Raw genomic sequence first — 21905 nt, 5'->3', positions numbered from 1 at the left:
CAAGGGAGCTTTAATTTCAGTTTGACCATCTTGTAATCTATATTGGTGGCTCTGGTTGTTGTTTTTACTCTCTCTCTCTCACTGTCTCTTTATAGCTTAATTCATAAAGCATTCTTCTACTGCAGTGTACTTATGTATCCCTCCATGTGAACAGTCCAGGGAGCACGGAACAGTTTTCCTGCTCTCTGTTGCTCCATGTGCTACATATGGTCCCTGATCACAAAGTTCAATTGTTATATACCAGCTATGAGACATTCGCTTCCCTCTTTTGAACAAACCCCTGTCTCATTTGTGCAGCAAAGCTCCGTAGCTCCCTCCTCCAGCAGCACAACAGTCCCATTCCTGATCACTGACTCATAAAAGAAAAGAAAAAAACTTTTGACATTAACAGTCACCAGAGGCAACAAGGCGAGCTTCGGGCTGCAGAAGTTGTTATTGAGATTACTGAGTTGAACTAGCGGGGTTTATTACAAAGTGGATGTTCAGTGCAGAATGGATGTCTAACTAAAATCTGGCATTATCTTCAATTCACCAACACGTGCCACCATTTGTGTGAATAAGTCTAGTTACATGCTTGCTCCAACATGACATACCTGCTGTTTTAGTAATACCAACAGTGTCAGTGACTTGTTTCACAGCGCTCACCCTACTTTAAAAGGAAGACAAGCAGTGTGGAGCAATGTAAGTGGTACTTCTAGAGTGCGTGCTCTTTCAGACTGCAGTTCTTGTACCTTAGAGAGACAGATGAAACAACCAGGGTAACATGGTCAAGATTTAAGTAGATGAGCAAATTAAAATAACATCTCTTTGGCAGAAACAAGGAAAGCACTTCTGGCTGGACATACAATATACTACTGGCATATGTTCTGTCACCAAGCATGATCACTTCATAAAAGGCAGTCACTGTTGCCATCTGTAACACAGCTACAATTGAGAGATTTTACATAGTAGCTTGTAGCTTGAAGATAAAAACCAAAAGACGACATGAGCTTTGCTGGCATGTTTCCAGCCCCATTTTAAGAAGGTACTTCCAAACATGTAAACCCACTATATCTGTCCTTCCACTTCCTCCAAATGATCCATGAAGCCTTCACCTTCTGTTTTCTGTTAGACTTGACATACAGGTGTGAAATGGAACCCTAAAGCCCAGCGTTGACTTCTGAGTCATAAATTCTGATTCAATAAATATGTGCAACCTCTTCTCAAATCAAGAGTAGAACAGATATGTTGAAAAGCAACAGGCAGATTATATAAAAAGCAAGAAGGCATAAACATGAGAGAAGAAAGCAAAGTGCAGGTAAAGATTAGAGATTAGCATATATCTATTTTGCTTCTGGCCCTTCACTGAATATTACCAGTCACAAAATATTTTTCACAAATGCAAAAGTGAGCTTTCTGTCATTCAAAGTGCTCGCTGAAAAAACAAGTGGCTCATGTTATAATAACAACAGCAACAGACTCAGTACCAGTGTCACTACTTGGAAACTTTGTGCTCCCCAAAGATTGTCTTTGTGCTGAAAAGAGGTGTACTGTCACTTCGTCTTCCACAGTAGACTATTGTCCTCCCCATTCTCCAGCATGAGTGTCAGGTTCAGGTCTTGGTCAACGGATAATGTGAAGGTATCTGAGTTCAGGGTACAGGAGGTTGGCTAGCAGGGCCAGCAGTCGGGGTCCATCTCTGAGACAGTGTCCTGGGTAGCGGATGAACTGGATTGCTTTGTTGACAGAGTCCTCTAAGTCAGCGTACTGCCTGTTGCTGAGCATGGCCTCCAACATCCCCAAAGTCTGCATCCACAGAAAATACCAGTGAGAAAGGTTATTCTTAGGAGATAATTGCAGACTAGAAAATGAAAACACTCTATGTGCAGTTTTGTGATGCGTACTTGTTGTGTTTTCGCAGAGAGCTGCAAGTCACTGGTGGGTTGGACTCGAAGCTCAGTCTCTGATGTCACCTGAACCGACAGGAAGGCTGCCAGACTGCGTACCACCACCCTGAACCTAGATATGCAGCAGGCATGCATTGACAGCTGGTTTAACAACGCTTATAAGTTCAAATTTCACCTACGAGTGTTCATTAGGAAATAAAAATACATGTGAGTTTACCTGTTGGAGACAGGGGACCTCTTTCCCAGGCCTATAGCTCCTAACAGCCCAGAGTTGATTCTCTCTTCTCCCAGCTGCAGCAGCCTCGTTTGCAACCTCAACAGACCCATGACAATTCCTGACACTTCCGTCTGGCCTGCCTGGGGCTGCAGCTGCTCCGCCGACAGACTCAGTGCTTTGTGCCACCAAAGAAACAGCTTGGCTTCATCACCCGGACCACTGGACACATAAAACAAACATGATGGCATGTTAAAAACACACACACAAAAAAAAGATACCCACATGCTAACTGGACTTTTAACCAACCGATTGAGAGAATGGGTCAAACCTGGGGAAGACCTGATTGGTCCATGTGTTAATTAGCGCCAGAGTCCTCCTATGATTGGCTGCCGTGTATTCCGTGTTGAGACGCTGCAGGATGAAGGCATAGAGCGTTAGGAAGCTGCCTCCTGATTGGCTCTCAGAGAGGAAGTCATCCGCTGTCAGCTCAGGCACCTGCAGCGATGCCAACACAGGACCCCAACCTACAGACTCCTCGTCAGCTGAAATAGACACACAGTCAGTGGAGAGAAAAAAAAGAGAGTACATTCTTGTTATCACATTAAACTACTTCTACTAAAGGAAGGCAATTAAAGGACTAAACCAACTTCTTGGAGATTGGTCAACATGTACCTTGAATTAGGAGATGACTGTCAGTAAAGGAATCAAATAAACCTCTGGATCTATCTCTATCTTATCTAAGACAATAGTAGTTTATGTACAGTCTACTTACATATGCTTGTGTTAAAGATATCCACCAGAGGAGGACACTTTACTTACAAGTTAGTCTTAAACTCCTCCCACCAAAACGTGTCATTGTAATCCTCCATTAAATAAAACTGTTTGCAAACTGTTACTTTAGTTTACCATGGTTGAAGTAGGCTGTAATACACGCCTCCATAATGCGCGTCATGTGTCGTACTGATGCGAGGCAGCGGGAGCACGCGGTGAGAAGAGGCAGAATAGGGAAGCCCCTCCCCTTCCTGTCCAGCCAGGTTATGACACGGGCAGCGAGGGCTTCGCCTGTCGACACGCCCACTCTGTTCAGCAGAGCCAGAGCATCGCTGAACAGGCCGCAGAACGCCATGTGCCTCTGCTCCAGACCCGTCTCTGTGGAGAGCAAAAAAAACAAAATGGAAGCAGTTTGTTTGAGGACCATAAAAGGATTGATTGCTGAGGTTGCCGAGGGAGACGGTGAAGAAGACAAACTCACCTGGTGGGTTGAATGTCACAACACTTTCCAGCAGCGCCTCCAGCTGAGCCTCAAGGCCACTGAGGCTGATGCTGCCTCCTTGCTCCAGAGTGACCAAAGACTGCACACACCAGCACAAGTACACTGCAGCCTTTGGCGTCTCCTCCTAGACGGATAGACAGTAAAAAAAAGAAAAAAGGTTACAGTTTTTGGTTTGTTTGTTTGTTTGTTTGTTTTGGTTAATGCTTTAGAGAAATATTAGTATGAATTACTCCATCATCATTATGAATATATTGTTCACATCATAAAAGTGTGCCCAGACTAAGAGCTCCTGAAACAGTTAAATGGTAAAAGTACGAGTTATACATAGTCCTACCAGAACACCTGAGGTATTATTTTGATTCTCGCGAAGATATTGAAGCATTATATGATTTATACATTGTTACAGGGATTTGGTAAAAATTACTGGATCATAGTGTGGTCTCGTTTGTAGTACATGTACAATATGTATCGTGCCAAAATCGGTCTACTTTGGAACATTATCCAGTGGTGTGTATTGAACTCCCTTCTGGTGCTCTACGTCAACAGCAAGTGTTACATTTACGTAATTTTTCTGAGTAATACAGACTAAATTCTTTAGGTCTAAATTTATAGCGGATGTTCCAAGCCTCCCACTGACAGACAGGATGTACCTGCCCGGGGCAGTGTAGATGCAGATACAGGAGAAGCATGAATTCTTATATTTTCATTCTGATGCTGCATTTCATAACTACTATTTCCATTACTCCTACATTGTCTCTCATAAAATATCAGATGTAAATGGCTAAATAAGTTGAATGACTTCAGTGTATAATATGTAACACATTTCTGATAATACTGCATGTTTACTAAACCATAAGTGGGTATGTTCTACCACCTACCTATTTGACAAGTGATTTGACTTGTAACAAAAACAGAACTGTTTTGTCTCACCCTGTGTGGAACTTCACTGGGGCGGGGGTGGAGCCCAGCAGCGCTACGCAGTGATTTCAGCAGCAGCTGAGGCGCAGAATCGGCACTGAGCAGTAAGGAAGGAGGGTAGTGGGTGCTGACATATCCCAGAATTCCCTGGTATGAGGACAGGTCCAGTTGGTGCCAGGGCAGAGAGGTGGACTGGACCAATAGACTGAGTAGAGGGGAATCCTGGAGTGAAAAAAAAAACCCATGAAGGATGAATACAGGGAAGTGACCTCAGTTCTGGTCCTGATGAAAAAGCTAAATGTTCTGGTCTTACCGGTTGACTGAGGAGTTGTTCCTCCTTTGCCAGAAAAACTAGCATGTATAGTAGATAGACCAACATGGTGTGTGAATCCTTCTGAGTACCCATGCTTGGTAGAGTCGGATATGTTGTAGAGGTGAGGGGCGTTTGTAAGTGGTCGCTTAGGACGCTCACCCAGTTGACGTCACACAACACCTCTCCTAGGAAGAGGAAGCAGCTCTTGGGACTTCCTCTCTCCACCTGCAGGCACCAGGAAGACGAGAAAATGAACAAAAACACAAAACTACAGACAAATCAAACCTTTCTAGGTCCCTACTGACTGCAGTCAGACTATTTATTACCTCTAATTACATGCTTGAATCCAACTTAATGTAAGCTGCACATGTGTGGCTAAATGTATAAGCCAGTTATCTGGAAAAGTAATCGGAATAGCCTAATTTTAAATCTGTTGAAATAAATCAAATTGAATTTGGGAGATTATATGTAGTAACAAAAACAGCGAAAGAGAAACATCTGTGCAAATGGCTACATACTTCACTACATCCATTCTCAGAAGATAATTGAATGATTGAATGAAATGATCGACTTTCCTACACAATACAAGATGGACAAAATAATGAGGCTTTTTGGTTTGAATGTCCTTACCCTGCCTCCCTGCTTCTATCCCTTTTGTGCAATGAGTTCATGGATAGGGTTAAGCAGATATGATAATCAGTCTTTGGAACTGCTCTTTGGGTTTCAAAGACTTGATATAATTTGTCCTTTTATTTAGAATTTTATCTTTCATGTGTGCTTTTTATAGGTAGAATAGCGTAGCTAGATCCATGGGGGTGTTGTGGGACAGGAGATTGAAGCTTGCTTCCTGGAACTGGGTGTTGAGACTATAATTATGAAAAGTCAGGCTAATAATAGGAGCTACGGGTCAAAGACCTGGGTCTCAAATGAACAAGCTGTGTCATGCATGTCAAGACCAGTGTGTTGCTTTTGTGGATGGGACAGGGGGTTAGGAGTCAGAAGGGCAAGGTTTCTTACATTGAAGAGCTGCTCCATTAGCTGAGTGTCAGGGTGCAGGTGTCTCCATTGCAGGCTACGCAGGTGTGTGTGGTACAGGTAGAGGAGGTACTCGGGCGTACGGGGAGAAGTGCAGCTCTCACAGTACTGCATCATACACAGCCACAGTGCACCTCTCTGTCCGGGGATCAGACGATCTGAAACATACGCATACGCCCACAAGTTATAAGATGACTTTGACAGTACAGTACAAAAAAAAAAGACTTGCAGCATACTTAAACAATCCCTCATGTGTGAACAAAGGACTGCTGGGGGAACCCACCTCTGAATTTGTGATGCAGCGTGTCGGTGAGTTGAGCGTACAGGTCGACCAGACATCCGGATGCACTCGCATCGGTCTCCAGCCAGGGGTAACACTTGAGGTTACTGAGAAAAAGACACTGATATTAACAATTTCTTCTTACTTTTTTTATTTCTTCCTTATTTTATCTTGAAAGGACTACACAGTACAAACCTATGGGCACAAAGATAATTAATTGTGATGTGGTTTAACTGAAAAATCTAATATTTTCCTCCACTTTTCCCTTCTGTTGCTTTATTGATGTGATACAACTCGTTTTGGTCTACTGCCGGCTTGACTGACAGTTCCCCCCAATATTTAAAACGACAGAGCCCAAGAGCTGAGGTTAATGCCGTGCTTACCCGCCATCCTCTGTGTCCAGAGGAAAGATCCAAGGCTTGAATAATTTCACAATCTTACTGTGTAGGTCCTGCAGAGCTGTGAGAGTGCAAGATAGAAAAAAACAAGGTATACACACAAATCAGCTGATATTTCTTTTAAATGAATGATCCTGAGTATTACTAGCCCCCTGTTGACATTCTGCAGTTACCTTTCATTATTTTGCTGCTGCCCACGGACTCTCTGGCACAGCTGCTGAGCTGCACGCTGATTAGACAGCCAATCAGATGGTCCCAAAAGGAGACTACCTCAGTGATGTAAGGAGTCCAGGCTGAGTAGAGGCCAAAGCTGCGGAGTTCTGGCTTACTGAGACGACTCCGCAGGAAGTAATCACTCAGGTAATTAACTGTCTCATCCACCTGTCAGCAAAAATTTAAAATAAATCACACAGCATCATACAATGTAATGACTAAAATATTTTTTTTTGTTGGTAAATGGTTAATTGACTGCACTTACAGCGCTATTTTCCACAACAAAGAGTTAAGTGTCTGGGACACACCCAGGGGCGTTTCTAGGTTTCTGAAACATCTGGGGCTTAGCCCAAGAGGGAATAGCACATGGCGCGCGGCAGATTTTGTTGTATACTTTATTGCGCATGCACATTTTTTTTCATAATGCTTTACCTAAATAAACAAAATAGGCGGGTAATTATAGCTTTAAATAGCTACCTGACTGCTATGTTGCTTATCCCCAGACATCTAAAGTTCCATTCAAGTTATTTCAGAGTAAAATGAATACAAGTGAGACAGACCTTACATAACCCATATCAGGGTTGTCAAACTCATTTTCACAAAGGGCCACAACACATATCTATGAATATATTGTATACAATCTGCGTACAGGGTCATAGGCTAGGTTTCATTTCAACATTTTGGGGGACAAATTATAGGTGAGGGGTAAGGGGGTGCTCCCCCAGAAATTTTTGAGCGTCAAACACTTAATTTCCTGCATTCTGGTGGATTTTTATTCATCTATCTGTGCCTTTTCTGCATCAATTTATAGTGGAAATATTTTTTTTTCTGTGAAGGAAAAGACAACACTCAGGTTCCTAAAGAAACAACTATTATGGAATATAATGCAGTGAGGCTCTCAGGCATCCTGGATTTTTCTAAACTTTCTGCAAATTGAAAACATATCACATGTTTTGGGTATTTCTTTTTTAGGAATCATGACTCAGCACCAGTGTTAACTATTTATGACACTTAACATTGGTAATGAAATGACAGCCACCATTGGAAATGAAAAGGGTGGGCAGCTAGCTAGTTAGCTAAATTGTAACTTAGGGCAAAAGTTGGAAACAAATCATGTTAGCATTCATCCATAGACACTTGACACAATCAATCATCAATATTGGCATGCTATTTAGCTTCATAGATTGGCCTATTTACAGCCCACAGAAAACTGACATATTTTCTTCAATGCAAGTTCATCAATTCATGGCTTAAAATCTTGAGCAGTAGAACAGAAATTCCTAGCAGTAAGCTACGCAAGAGTCCTAACAAAGGGAGCATTTGCGACGTGCGGATATGGCACAGGCTCTGCATGCAGCAAAAAAGATTCAGGGCTAATCAAATTAGATCCGGGGCTTTAGCCCCGAATAAAACAGCCTAGTGACGCCACTACACCTACTTGAAAACTTGAATATTGTGTTAACTGGTATTTCATTTCCAACTCTCATCTACCCTTGAATTTGGCAGAAGAGACTTCAGTCCGAAAAGACACGGGTGTGATCAGCCAACAGGATGTCTAATGTAAGCTAATCTTGAATCTTGATGTATTTTTAGTATATTTATTGTTTTACTATTTCTTTAGTGCAATTTCTAATGTCTAATCTTGCTGTATTTTATGCCCCTGTAAAGCACTTTGATTGGCCTTGTGTCTGAATTGTGCTATATTAATGAACTTGCCTTGCCTTGCCTTTCCAAAGCACTTTAACCAGCTTGTCTCATTCAATTTTTCCTACCTCTTGAACATGACATTATTATCAGTTGAAGAGATGAGTTACCTGCTGAGGGGAGAGGCTGATGGGGTTTCTGGAGGGAGAAGCAGGGGGTCTGACCGCACTGCCGGAGACATCGGTGGTGCTGAGCGCTTGTTCAGCTTTGCTCTTCGTACTGCGGGACGGAGGCAAGCAGCCGAGCACTCGCAGAGTCACCTTCCAGCACTCTGGACTCAGTAACTGGTCTGATGAGCCTGATGAGGTTAAGAATATGCATATCAGTGTGTGCATATGATTTTTCTTGGTGCCTTCATTTGACATAAAGAACTAACTTAAGTTTGAATTATTTTTCATCTTTTGTTGGTGAGGGGAAATGAATAGGAAATATTTCAGAAGTATGACGCACGCACACAGACAGACACAGACAGACACAGACACAGACACAGACACAGACACAGACACAGACACAGACACACACTTACTGGTCATAAGCAGACGCAGGCAGTCACTGTAGTGATCAGGGAAATGGTGGCGTAAAAGCCAGGTCCAATGTTTGGTGAAGAGGTGGAAGGGGGTGAGTAGTTCAGGCTCTGGGTCTCGGCCGCAGACACAGAGAGCTCCATGGACTAGCTCCAGCAAACGGGTTCTCTCCGCAAACACAGGATGGGTTTCATTCAGCCATTGGCACAGATCAAACTAACAGAGCGAATGGCAGAGGAAGTGGTTACTTTTAACTGGACTGGCCTCAGGTGTTGTGTCATATTTCTTCAATGTTTCACTCGCATTTGTGTGTAGGCAAACCTTTGTGAGCAGCATGAAAATGACATCGGCACTGTCGGGCTGTAAGGATGTCACCACGTCTTGGTAGAGGAAGACCAGCTGATTGGGTGCTGAGTTGGGAGTGAAGAAGGGGGAAAGGAGCGGGCAGAGTCTCCTCTGCTCCAGGATGGCCTGCAGGACACGGCCACATTCCGCGGCGTTGCCCTGGATAAACACCTGCACACAAAACAACAAAGTACAATGCCAGTCAATTCAAGCAAGTTTGATTGATCTAAAGATTGCACAGAAGGTGTAAAGAGAAAGTGAACATGTCCATTTTACCAATTCATTATTTTTAATTGTTCTAGGTTGTGTCCCATTAAATTGCAGAACAGCTGTGTATCTGATTCAGCTAGGGTAAACAGGGGTGAAGGACTAACATTAACTCTTTTTGGGCTTTCTAAATAAAGTTGAAAAACAATGTCTATTGTAAATATTGAAAAGCTCTGTGTGTGTGTGTGTGTGTGTGTGTGTGTGTGTGTGTGTGTGTGTGTGTGTGTGTGTGTGTGTGTGTGTGTGTGTGCGCACCTGTCCCAAAATCTCCACACATGAGGAGAAGTACTGGCGTGTTGGGGGATGTCGAAGTGTGTCTTCACATACAAAGGAGACCACCTGGTAGAAGGCTGACACACCAACATGCTGGACTGACGGTGATTTCTGGGCCTTGTACATATTCACCAGAGCCCTGTGAGCATATAAAAGGGTCCACACATTAGGGAAAAGGTTCCTATTTTAAACAATTATTTTTCTTCCCAAATGTATTAGCGCTTATAGTCAATGTGTTTTTTACTGTTCATACTGACGTGATAAAGTTCTCGGTGTGGACAGCAGCCTGGGCCAGGCTTTGAGGAGGAGGAGCCATGGCGTCGGTTTGAAGCTTCTTGATGTCCCTGCGCAGTGACGTTATCTCAGTCTGCACCGCCTCCTGTCGCTGGACGCGCTCGCACTACACAGTTAAATAGACCAAACACAAACACATTAATATATTGTGACAAAGAAATTCTAAAATGTACACAAATGTGGGTAATTTAGCTGTTTCAGTGGTCGTACTGTGACGCTGATGTTTGCTGCTCCCTGGCACGGTAGCCCTCCCTTGCCTTTACACTCCAGGGCCATGGTGATTTGCTCTGGCTGGTTCTTATACAGCAGTGGAAGGTTCTCAAGGAGCTCCTGCTCCATCGCCACCTGCTGAGCTTCGCGTGCAACTGCAATCCTGACGAGATAAAACTCAGTGTGAGGCTATTTCTGTGTATGCATCGTGCTGATGTTGTGTAAATGTTTTAATGTCCGTATGCAATCACTGTACCTGGCCTGGTCCTGTAGGATGCTGAGGTCTCGCTGCACCAGTTCAGCAGCAGCCTTGGAGTCAGTGAGACAGGCGGAGGGGACTTCTGCTACTGGAGCCGTTTGCTGCTGCAGCTCTGGAGCTGGACGGGGAACTGGATGCTTCTCTAGGTTGGATAGGATACGCTCCCTTGCTGCACAGAAAGAGACACAAACATACATGAACATGAAACATTGAACTGGCAGAATACTAAAGAAAAAAATCAAAATGTTCATGCAAAAGGGAGGGATGAAATAGTGGAGATGACAAAATCATCTTATTCCTTTTGTTGGTTTAATATGATTATTATTCCTTTCCATGCTAGATTTGTTGACATTTACTTCTACCACTGCACTTTTGCTAAAGTTACCATTTACCTATTCTTTTTTTTGGTAATGTATTAATTGGTATTTTGGTTTTAACAAAAGAAAACATGACGAAAAAGACAATTAAAAACAAAACAAAAACAAACAATCTATACATATATGAATGAAATAATAAGTAATACAGAACATTAAATCCCTCCCTGAAATCCAAACCAACAAATAATATCCGACAACAATTTTACTTTACGTAATCTTTTGGCTCCATACCGTTGTTGGGGCTGGTGTAGTCAGTGAAGCCGGGGTTTTGGGCCTGCAAGAAAGTGGGCTCACTCTGCGCCTTTTCCCACAGAGACAGCACCTCTCTCTCATCGTACTGCAGACGCTCCTGGTCCACATACTCCAACCACAGTTCCTACAGCCAAACACATCCACACAAATCCAAATGTAATAGGCCACAATACAAGATTTAACTTAACTGTTACCTCCATTGCACCACAGGGTCTTTCATTCATAAATGTAAAAATACACACGGAGAGCAAACCCACCTGATGCCTCTGCATGACCTGTGCCAGTCTGTGTGCGTCATACTCGGGAGGAAGAGAGGGAAGGTATACTTCCTGCTTCTGCAGAGTCTCATCATCCAGCCACACGGAAAACACACCAAACAACCTGTCGGCAAACCAACCGTCATGCCACTGCCACTATCTGCCAAAACCACAGGAATGAATGTGATCGTTGACCTACCTGACCAGCTCTGTGTGCAGCTCAGGAGAAGTGAGATAAGGGGGACGGGGATTGTCGGGGCTTTCTTCTCCCTGGCTGTCTGATGAAGGTGTGTGTGGTGGGGGCACCTTGAGGGCCTGGCTGGCAGCATGGTGGAAGTCAGACACCTCCTGTATTCTCTGTCTGAGGTCTCTGAGTAAAGCGGCCTGAGAGGAACCCTGGAAGAACCTTCGACCAATACATCCACCCGCGGCCAGCCTGGTTGGACAGCGCACACAAACAAGAGACATGTTACTTTCAAACAGAAATGTGTGGTTGTTGTTGTGTGTGTGTGTGGTTGTGGTTGTGTGTGTGTGTGTGTGTGTGATTCCATCGTACCCATACTCAGGCCCTGGCTGCCTGAGATATAGCTGGAGGAACTTCTGCCAGATCAGCGGAAGGAGGGGGTGGTCAGGAGGCGTGGCTAAGGCCTGACACGCCCATCGGTACACCTGCAGCCGCTGCAGAGAAGGAGCCACGGGCAACTTCAGCCTCTGCTGCGCCTTCTGGCTCAGACACACAGATACAGCATTAACATTCACTTGTTTCTTACCTGCATTGATTGTACTGTATATTTTTCTGATTGTCGTCGAGAGCCGTGAAAGGCGCCTTTAAATAAAATTTATTATTATTATTATCCTCTACATACAGCACTTACTATTATACACCAATGGTGCTTTGACCTTTCAAGTATTCTGTAACTGTAGTGATCTAACATTTATTGAAATTTCAAGTGTGCAACATTTCGTCATTAAAGCTGGAGTCAGCGTATCTGGAAAATATTCGTTGTCAAAGTCACTTTTAGTCAAAATCTAGTCAATAGCTCCTCATGATCTGCTACCTGTCCATACCCAGTGTCAATAGTGTGGGCCCCCTTTATTAACATACCCTTTGTTTACGTTACTGTTAACAGAGCATAGGCTGTGTATTAACACCAGACTCTTTTTCAGCGCACACAAAGTACATACAGGAAGTGGATTGTGAGTAGATACTACAAACAACAAACAGTAATCCTGATACTTCTACCTCAACATATTATGTACTGTATAACATTTTCTGAATGTGTCTGTATACCTTTAAGGCTTGTTCTGGGGAAATGTTGGCCTCTGCCAGGAGCTCATGCTCAACACAGCGTCTCAGCTGAGAATCTTCCTCGAACATGGCCTCCACATTGAGCACCAGCCAGGCGAACCACACCTAAGAACATGCAGACAACAACCAGTCTGTCAGTTGGGGCACTGAGAGCCATACTGATATGATCAATACTTGCACACAATGTTGATGCTTTGGGCATTCTTACCTCCGCACTCAGGGATTGGCCCTCCATGAACGAGGGTGTGGCACTTCCCGCAATCCAGCCAACCAGAGAGGAGAGCAGACCCCGATCTCCATGGTAACCCAAGGCATTCTGCATGAAATATGAAAATGGAAACATTTAGGACTATGGTTGGTGGGACTGTGCTTGTTCAGGCTTCTTCAATGGCACTAGCTTCCTGTATATAAAAATGCTATTTATAATTCAAAATATTAATCACTAATGTTTCCATTGAGAACAAACCAGATGCTGCCTGCACTAAAATCCCTCACCACCAACCACCTCTTGCTCTTACTATAATGTGCAACCCATTCAATGTTAATGTAATATTTATCTTCATAATGCTTCTGGAGACAGTTTGAAGAGCCACATTCATCATCAGGCACCTGTGAGACTTAGGAGAGCCTCTAAATAATGCAAACATGTAACTAGACTGAATAAATACCTTATGCTGTTGGTATAGAGGTTTCTGCACACACTCCTCATGATGGTGTGTGAATGCAGCACAGCAGATCTGGTCCATGAGGAAAAGGACCGTTTTGTCCCGGTACCACATGTTCTGTTGAGTCAAAATCCCTACCCAAAACTCCAGCACTGCTTCAGCACCGACACGACCGGGCTGTGTGCTCTCCACCACGTGACTCTGCAAGATAAAACACACCCACATTTATGCATGCCCTCTGTTGTTTGATGAAGGTGTATGGGCTAAAACATCTTATACTCACTACACAAGATGTTTTTGCTGAAAGATTTGAGCCATCTTTTCTGTATGAAAATGTCGAGTGACTTTAACTCTACATCACTGGTTTAAGTTGTGAATGAAGAATGGTAAAGTTCCATGAAGTTTATCTTGTGCACAAAGGTACCAGCATTTTTTTCAAATATAAATTCAATACTTTTTCTTTTGACTCACTACTTATGATGATACTGACACCTACATACATACACAAAGTAAAGCCTTAGTAGTCTATTTGTTCCATACCGCCTAAACAGTAATTTTCCACCTTTTTGCTAACCATTAAAGGAATCCTGGATGTTATCATAATAAAAACTTGTGGTGGGCGAACCTGAATGACACTGTTCAGCAGCCGGACATTGTCTCCATAGGCGGTTCCAGTGAGGAGTGGTGCGACCCGGTGAGTGACCTGCTGTGTCACACCCTGAGGACACACGCTGTCGTACTGCAAGAACAACTGGATACAACTTACGAACCTGGCATAAACACAGGGGCGACAGCACAGACAGGGCGTCAGTGTTGGAGATAAAGTAGCTGCAATAATACTTTTGTTTCTCTGTGGTCTGTGTTGTTTAAAGGATGTATCCTTCCTACTGAGCGTTGTTGAGCAGGTAGAAGCTGAGTGTGTAGGTTGGTGGTAGGATGTTGTCCAGAAGGTGCACAGCAGCTCTCAGGTAGCGAGACTGAATCAGACTCTTCAACAACCCGACTCCATCAGAACAAAAATGTTCCAGACTGGAAAAACAAAGAGAGACAGAAAATCCACAGGAAATGAACTTCATTCAAAATCAATGTATAATTAAACAATAAGTATCGGGCACAGTCAGTGTGAGTGGGTACAAACCTATGTCCCACTGTTGTCATGGCAATGGACAGGTAGCATCCAATAGGGATGCCTGCCTTTACAGCCCTGATAACAGAGTGCATGCTGGGAGAATGTGTAAGCTCGGGTGGTGGGTTGGACGCTAAAGCAGGAGCCGACCAGGCCCCTTTAGGGTTCTGGGCGTTGCCATGGAGCTTCAGCCTTAGCAACAGTTGCCATGCCCATTGACTGAAAGATGCTTCAGGAGACACACCCAAACGAAGGACACTGGCAAGATAAGACACCTGAAGAGACAGAGAGATGGGGAAAACACAACAAGACAAGTTGGAATCAGTGATGACGCCTCTGTGGTCCACACCAAACATCTGTATGCAAAGAGTGGATGTGTCACCTGTTTGATCCCCTCTGATATGAGGCCACTGTATGGTTTGTCAGTGAGGTATTTCTGATAGGCTTCAGCCACCAGCAGAGCCACTTCACTGTGAAGCGATGAAGACAGAGCCAAGGAGCCATCCTGCAACAGGAAACAGATTTACCTAAAAAACTCACCATTCTACTCAAGATGTCTGAAACACACCATTTTTAATGCAACAGTGGCTACCTGTGTGTAGCCCCAGTTCAGACCCTCCAGTATGACACAAGCCAGCCGGTTCTCCACAGCCGAGAGAGGGTGCTGGAGCAACCAGGCTCCGATCACACGTATCTCTTCTGCCCGTGGCCGCCACAGACTCAGAGGCAGCTCTTTGCACAAGTACAGCGCCACCTAACACACACACGTACACAACACACAACAACTCATGAGTCCAAGCTCTGCCAAATAAGACATTCCCCTCTCAATGTAAAAAAAAAGTTGAAATCTTGCAACACCCACCATTCCTACAGTTTGGATGGTTTCTCTCAGTCTCTCCAGGAGCACAGAGATAACGTAGGGATGGACTGTTGCTATGGCAGCCAGCAGCTCCCTCCCCACTTTAGAGTAAATTTCTCTGGTAGACACACTCACGTAAGACACCTGGAGCAAAAAGAAGGAAAGAGATGTCAAAGAACGGTGCAAGTGCAGTTTTTTCTTTGACCAAAGGGGCCAGGGTGATACATCTTTAACCAGTGTTATACTACATTCTTGAAACTCATAGTTTCATAGTATTTAGTATTTTCATGTTGGTTCATTTAGGTTCTTTATAGGATAACAATATGTTTCTGTATATGATGGATTCCTTGTCTAGTGTTTTCCATATGCACATCCTCGTCATACCTGGTAAATGAGCAGTGTTATGGTTGTGATGAATGCGGGGTCAGAGTGCTGGGTCTGTGTGGCCATGTGTGCCAGTGCGGTGAGGAGGGAGATGCCATCGGAGCTGTTCACTTCACACAGCCAGTGCTCAAACCTCTCCTGATGCTCCGGCACTGGACACACACACACAATACAATATGAGGCTGGCAACTGTCACTATCCTACTAAGAAGAATATTAAACCCCCATTCAAATGTCTGCGGGGTCGTTTTTAAATAATTTAATAATTTATTAAATATTTTAGGTTTTGAAAGCTGATTTTGCTTTTGTGCAGGTTAAGTTTAAGGTGTACTGGTACCTCTTAAAGCCTGGATGCAGGAGTGTGTGTCACTGGCAGCGCTGAGTGTTTCCGGTCCTTCTGTCTCGGTGCACTGCATAACATAAAGTACCCTCCACAGCATGGAGCTGGATAGAGTCCCGTACGGCATCTCGGACATAAACAACCAAATACCCAACCTGTGAGAGAGAGAGGACAGAGGAAAATAAATAAATGTGAAGCCCATAAAGTAAATCACAGTTAAAAACAGAAACGTGACGGCAATTCCTGACCTTTTGTTTCTGAGTACATGTAAAACAGCTCTGAGGAAGAGATGGTCGTATTCCAGCTGCAGTTTGTCCAAAGACAGAGTGTGTGAGCTCGATCCACCAGCGCCCGTTAAGCTCACATACTGGGCCCAGAGATCACTGACATAACACACTGTCATTCTGGGAAAACAGAGAGGAGACAGCATTGTGAGTGACTGTTCCAGATATGTACAACAGGTGCATCTAAAAGTGAAACTCTCATATATTCTCGATTCATTACACAAAATGGAATATGGCAGTTCTTTCTTTTGTTCTAATTTTGACGACGCTTTCAGCTCATGGAATCAAAAATCAAGTATCTCAAAATATATGAATATTACATAAAACCAATCAAAAAATAATTAAAAATTCAGAAATGTCGACCATCTGAAAAGTACGTTTATTATAGATTCTTTACACTTGATGTGTATCGAACCTAGAATTTATAAAAGTTTCACTTTTCGAATAAAATTACGGGAAATAATGAGTTTTTCATTGATATTCAAATGATTTGAGATGCACCGGTATAGTCTTTGCAAGCTTACTCTACTATATAACTGGTGCACTGACCGTATGATGTGTCCTATTCGTTTAACCAGCTGTCTGTATCGTGCCCGGTTGTAGGTCTGTAGTCCGAGAGCGAGGATTTCGATGAGGGAGGAAGCAAACGCAAAAACACGCATCATCTTCTTACTGGAGCAGGCCTGGGGTTCATAGACACCTGGATGGGGAAAATGGTGTGTCAGTGTATACAATGAAAAATTCTGTACATAGCCAACATACAGAAGGACAGACAGACAGACAGACAGACAGACAGACAGACAGACAGACAGACAGACAGAGACAGACAGGCTCCTCTTACCCTGCTTGCTCATCCCCAGCATGTGTGAATAGAGCTGGCGGAATGGGAACTGGGTGAGCAAGGAAATCAGATCCTCCTCACACAGCAACAACCAGCTGCTGTCTGGGTCCTCATCCTGAACACAGAGAAGAGAAGGGCAATGTAGTTTGTGCTTAGATGACTACAAACTGCACCGTTTAATAATAAGTCATGACCACCTTATTAAACTTGTTATACTGCTAATTCCTCATAATGCAGTCGTTGCCTCCCTACACATACCTCCTCTCCTCCTTCATCCACTAGTGTCCAGTTGCCGGACTCGGGTCCAGAAGCAGCAGAGCTCTGGCTCTCAAATGGCTTCAGATGTCCCAGAAACTCTGCACGATGTCTATGACCAAACACAGATATAAATGTGAGGTTTGTAAACCCTGACAAAACTCTTAAGGAAAACCAAATACATAAAGCTGGAGTGCACAGCTCACAGTCAGTGGAAAGGAAAGAGTAGATGCCAAAGAGGCTCCACTATTTACCTGGAAGGCGACATCAGAATGGCCAGAGCTTGCATAAAGTTATGCACTCCACAGGTGTTCCCTGAAACTTGGATCTGAGGCAGACATTGGGAAGAAAACTTAAGTCAGTATGTGTACAACCATTGACATGACAACAATAAATGAAAGATTGTGTCCCAAACTAACCTGAAGAAAGGCTGCAGCCCATTTGCCAACCCCGGCAGGACAGCATAGAAGGTGGCACAGCAGGTACAGGTGCTCTCCTGAGCCTCCAACATGCAGCAGCACTGCCACCTGGAGAGTGGACCAGAACGTTTTGAAGAATCAATACAACCATAAACCTTGACCAATGGGTCATGGAGTAAGAAGAAAAAGTGATTCAGTCATTATTTTTATCTATACCAATCTCTCCAGCCAGTGATGGATGTCTGTCTGAAACTGTGTGTCATCCAAGACTCTGCGTGTGAAGCTGAACAGGACACTGATGGCCTCTTTCAAGGGCTTGAGAGAACAAGGCTGTGTTTGGCTGCCAGCACAATCTGATAACAAAAACAAGCATGTAAAACTGATTACGGACATGTACAGACACATTTTGGTCACTTCAAGGCAAGTAGAATTGATACGTTTCTCACCTTTTAATAGACGATACAAGTATGATTCCACCTGAAGGCGTGACAGCAAAGCAGTGTACGCGTGTAGCGCCACCTTCTGATGGAGCAGCTCACTGCGAGCTTCAAACAGTCTGTTCAGCTCAGACAGCACACTCTGACTGAACTCTGCCTGCTGGAAGCGGTGGTACCCACACACCTTTGACTGGTCCGCACACAAACCCTGCAGGGTTACAAATGATAATGATATGTCATATACTGTATATACACATATAAGTGTCTACAGCACAGAATTGTTTTCTCAACACAATAGTTATTTCGGCTTTGTGTTTGAACTACCTGAAGTGTAAGCTGTTCATCTCTAAAGCTCCACAGTCGATTCTGCGTGCTCTTGCAGTCAGAGGACTGTGTATGCAGCTGTGTGTGTGACTGAGTCAGCTGCCTACGACAGCGCCAGTAGTTCTGCAGCAGTTCCGTCAGTTCGTGGTTCTCCTGGCGGGCTAGAGCAGAGAACTGGGCCGCACACACTTCAACACACTCTAACCAAGATCGCAAACCTCCTCCTTGCTCCCAGGCAATCAGCTGCTCCGGTGAGAACGGCTGCAAAAGGAAAACATGAGGTGTGAAGTTATTATCGGGCTCTTCCTGGGCAATACTGACAAGTAGCACAAAATATTTTGATTGTTATCTCTTGGTGTGCAAGATCACCTGAACTTCTGGAGCCATTTTGGGTAATTCTGGGTAGAGTCTGCTCCTAGAAAGTTCCGCTACGGATTCCACAGGCTGCAAACTCGGAGGGGAAGATTCCTGCTCGGGCAGTGCCAACACCGCCGGTTCCTTTTCCCTGTTTTTCAAAGATTCCCCGCAGAGCTGTAACACGACTCCCTCCTCCAGTGCTGTGAGAGAGGGGTACAATGCAGGGGCACTCGGGGAGTTTACCATCTGAAACTGTGTCGAAACACAAGGCTGATTCCAGGACAGTGTCTCTTTTCCCATCTCAGTGCTCTGTGCTGCAACTTTAAGCCCCTCCCCCTGAGGTGCCACTCTGCCATCCTGCTCTTTTGGCTCTGTCGGATGCACTGCACCATGGGGCTTCAGAGTTGCCGGTAAAATCTTAGTGGACACTGATAAGGTATGTGATGATGAGATGGTCTGCTGTTTCTGGGAGGCCTGATCTGAGGTCTGTGCCGGGGTCTCAGGCAGCTGCACAGGGCCCTGCTGCTGCTGCTGCTGCTGCTGCTCCCCCTCCGGCTCCTGATATGGCAGACTAAGAGGGATGTCGGTGAAGCCAGAGGTGGAGGCCTCATCATCACAGACGGCCGAGGGAGCTGTGGCTTTCTTGTCTTCCTCCGTCTGCTTCTGCTTCCTGACCGGCTAAATATATAAAACAACAATAGGAGATAGTTTACAACTCACCCTGTAGTTTGTGAACTTTATTTTTTTACTTGTGACTTACGAGCAAACAAGACAAGATGTATGTGGAAGAAATAATAACTGTCCAGGCATACAAAATGGTATTATTATTTATTTTGTGTTGGACTTCTCTTTGTGAAGTTTCCATGTTTTGCAGTGTTCTCCCAATCAATAGAGAAACACAAGCATGTTGGATTGGATACTGTCTCTAACATGGTGGACTTTAAAGACCTGTTCTGCCTCAAGACCTGTACTGTTTGGAACAACATAACCTAAAAACCTCAAAGTCACACCTCAAAAGGAGAGAGAAGAAAACTGTTTAAATCACCTGAGATTTTGCGCTGGATTTTGCCTTGGTCTTCTTGGGTCTCACAGCCTCCATCTTTAGTGTCTGCCCCCACCAGCTTTTCCCCACAACTCAGATCACATTGGCAAACAGCTGACAGAGGTGTCCCGTGGTGGAAACGACGCGGATCGACGAAAGAAAAAACATCAGTCCTCATAAGTCAAACGAGACGCACACAAACCGAAACCCTGAGCTACAAGAGCTAGCGAGCTCTACGCTGTGATAAGCAGCTGGTGGCTGGCTGTTTTGTCAAGATAAACACTTGTTACGGGTTGTAAACAAAGCACTCGTGTATTGCCAGTTGAGAAAATTGGCTGTGGGAGAATATCAAGGCAACGACTGGCTTTTCCTCTAGCGTAGACATGACATCCAGAGCACACATTTTAGGAAAACGAAACCAGAATCAGAACGAAACCATTCCCTGCTGATAAAAACCCACTTAGAATCATAACAGAAGACGCGGCTGTGCCAAGGCTAGCCTAAGCTTACGCGTAGCTGTTACCTTGTTACGCTGACATTACCCTTCAGAATGTATTCCCCAGTGGCTTAAACTCTCCATATTGTAGCTCAAATGATCAAAATAAGATTTCGACACGTAAGAGAAATCGATGTGGGGTGGAAGCCCCCAGGCCGTTGGTCAGCTGTCATTTGTTTTGCTTCTTCCAGGAACTCGGCGATCACAATATTCGATCACGTGACTACTCCACCTCCCTACGGAAAGCCAGACAGCCCAAACTTTATCACGCGCGCACCAAAAGTATCCATACCAGGATGTGGCAAATAAACAACAGTTTGATCAATCACTTAATCAGAATTTATACAAACTATCCATTTTGTTTAACATTTTATTGTGTTTAATAACCTTTCAATTAATTAATTTAGGAAGAGTTGACATAATAGACCTTTAAAAGCTAACCTATGTTTGGGATCTAGTGGCATGGTTGTTCTTCACTTGGATAAAAAAAAAAGTGATAATAAAAAATAAAAAATAATAGGAATTTTATTGACAACAAAAGCACCAGATATGATAAATAAAGACACTTGAATTTTTCTTGATTATGTAAAATGCAATAGATTCCACCTAATTCCGACCTTCCAGCTGGTTCCATTAAATGCACAGGCAAGACATGAGTAGCAGAACAATATTTTATTTACAAATGGGTATTAAAATTCAAGACATTTTCCCTTTAAATGGTTTTACTCCCATCATACAAACAAACTCATAAGTTCTAAATGCTCTAGGCCTGTATTCATTCTTATCATAATGTACATAACACATGCTGCTTTTTTGTAAATATAGCAGCAGCTAAAGTCTAAAGTCCAAAGTCTGACACAGACACTAATTTCCTTGACAAACAAGATTGTGTTCATATTGTTATAGCGTTATTAATAACAGCCTGAGGAGCTGCCTCTGTCTCGGTTTGTCTGGGCCTGAGTACCGGTTGTCCTCCCACTGAAAAATTGTCCTGCCGACGCAAATTGCATAACTGATGCCATTTTTCTAACATTTGTTCTCCTCTGTCTATCTTCCATGATTGGCTGAGCGATGCCCCGGGGGTTCTCTCTCTCTGTGTACCAAGCACTCTCCATGCCACTCGACTGACTCCGAGTTCAGTGCGGAATCAGCCGTCCTATGAACGGATACTCCCCGCCTGCTATTGCCTCACATCAGCACGGATGTGAGGCAAACAAGTGTTAGGTACCACAAAAAAAAACAATGTAGTAGATAACACAAAAAAAACCCTATGTGTTAGGTAGCACAAAAAAAAACCCTATGTGTTAGGTAACACAAAAAAACCCTATGTGTTAGGTAACACAAAAAAATCCTATGTAGTAGGTAACACAAAAAAATCCTATGTAGTAGGTAACACAAAAAAACCCTATGTAGTAGGTAACACAAAAAAAAACCCTATGTGTTAGGTAGCACAAAAAAAAACCCTATGTGTTA

The 21905-nt window shown here is 43.9% G+C and overlaps 1 protein-coding gene across 2 annotated transcripts; it reads right to left on the bottom strand.

Annotated features, from left to right (window-relative positions):
* Positions 1 to 765: 765 nt before the first annotated feature.
* Positions 766 to 20451, bottom strand: epg5 (ectopic P-granules autophagy protein 5 homolog (C. elegans)). 2 transcript variants are annotated; one of them, XM_080049865.1, is made up of 45 exons: positions 19940 to 20451; positions 18907 to 19572; positions 18538 to 18798; positions 18223 to 18421; positions 17993 to 18129; positions 17777 to 17884; positions 17612 to 17685; positions 17361 to 17469; positions 17103 to 17217; positions 16811 to 16961; positions 16226 to 16381; positions 15975 to 16132; positions 15639 to 15790; positions 15258 to 15398; positions 14988 to 15149; positions 14778 to 14900; positions 14408 to 14670; positions 14158 to 14298; positions 13895 to 14039; positions 13273 to 13470; positions 12813 to 12920; positions 12587 to 12709; positions 11852 to 12018; positions 11495 to 11731; positions 11296 to 11419; positions 11018 to 11162; positions 10407 to 10578; positions 10151 to 10313; positions 9904 to 10046; positions 9629 to 9785; positions 9083 to 9277; positions 8764 to 8977; positions 8348 to 8535; positions 6494 to 6701; positions 6306 to 6381; positions 5926 to 6029; positions 5625 to 5800; positions 4608 to 4832; positions 4307 to 4516; positions 3356 to 3500; positions 3010 to 3252; positions 2432 to 2645; positions 2104 to 2322; positions 1884 to 1998; positions 766 to 1785 (listed from the first exon to the last, which is right to left on the bottom strand). In XM_080049865.1, exons 1-45 carry the CDS (start codon positions 19991 to 19993, stop codon positions 1603 to 1605), a joined length of 7767 nt encoding a protein of 2588 aa, XP_079905991.1. In that variant the 5' UTR covers positions 19994 to 20451; the 3' UTR covers positions 766 to 1602. The 2 variants fall into 2 exon arrangements, with proteins under 2 accessions (XP_079905991.1, XP_079905990.1); XM_080049864.1 differs by having other exon boundaries at positions 17993 to 18421.
* Positions 20452 to 21905: the final 1454 nt, after the last annotated feature.

The sequence above is a fragment of the Ammodytes marinus genome, assembly GCF_949987685.1.
Source record: "Ammodytes marinus genome assembly, chromosome: 2".
Lineage (NCBI taxonomy): Eukaryota > Metazoa > Chordata > Actinopteri > Uranoscopiformes > Ammodytidae > Ammodytes > Ammodytes marinus.
The sequence above is the reverse complement of the archived record's forward strand: the minus strand, read 5'-3'. Positions and strand labels throughout refer to the sequence as shown.

What these genes read in the sequence shown, in the direction of transcription:
- epg5 (XM_080049864.1), bottom strand. Translation starts at nt 19,993, where the DNA reads ATGGAGGCTGTGAGACCCAAGAAGACCAAGGCAAAATCCAGCGCAAAA. An exon ending in CCCCAGAACAAGCCTTAAAG is followed by an intron (nt 12,019 to 12,586) that starts GTATACAGACAC and finishes TGTCTGAGCCAG; the next exon opens with AAGGCGCAGCAGAGGCTGAA. An exon ending in AGGTCATGCAGAGGCATCAG is followed by an intron (nt 11,163 to 11,295) that starts GTGGGTTTGCTC and finishes GTTTGGCTGTAG; the next exon opens with GAACTGTGGTTGGAGTATGT.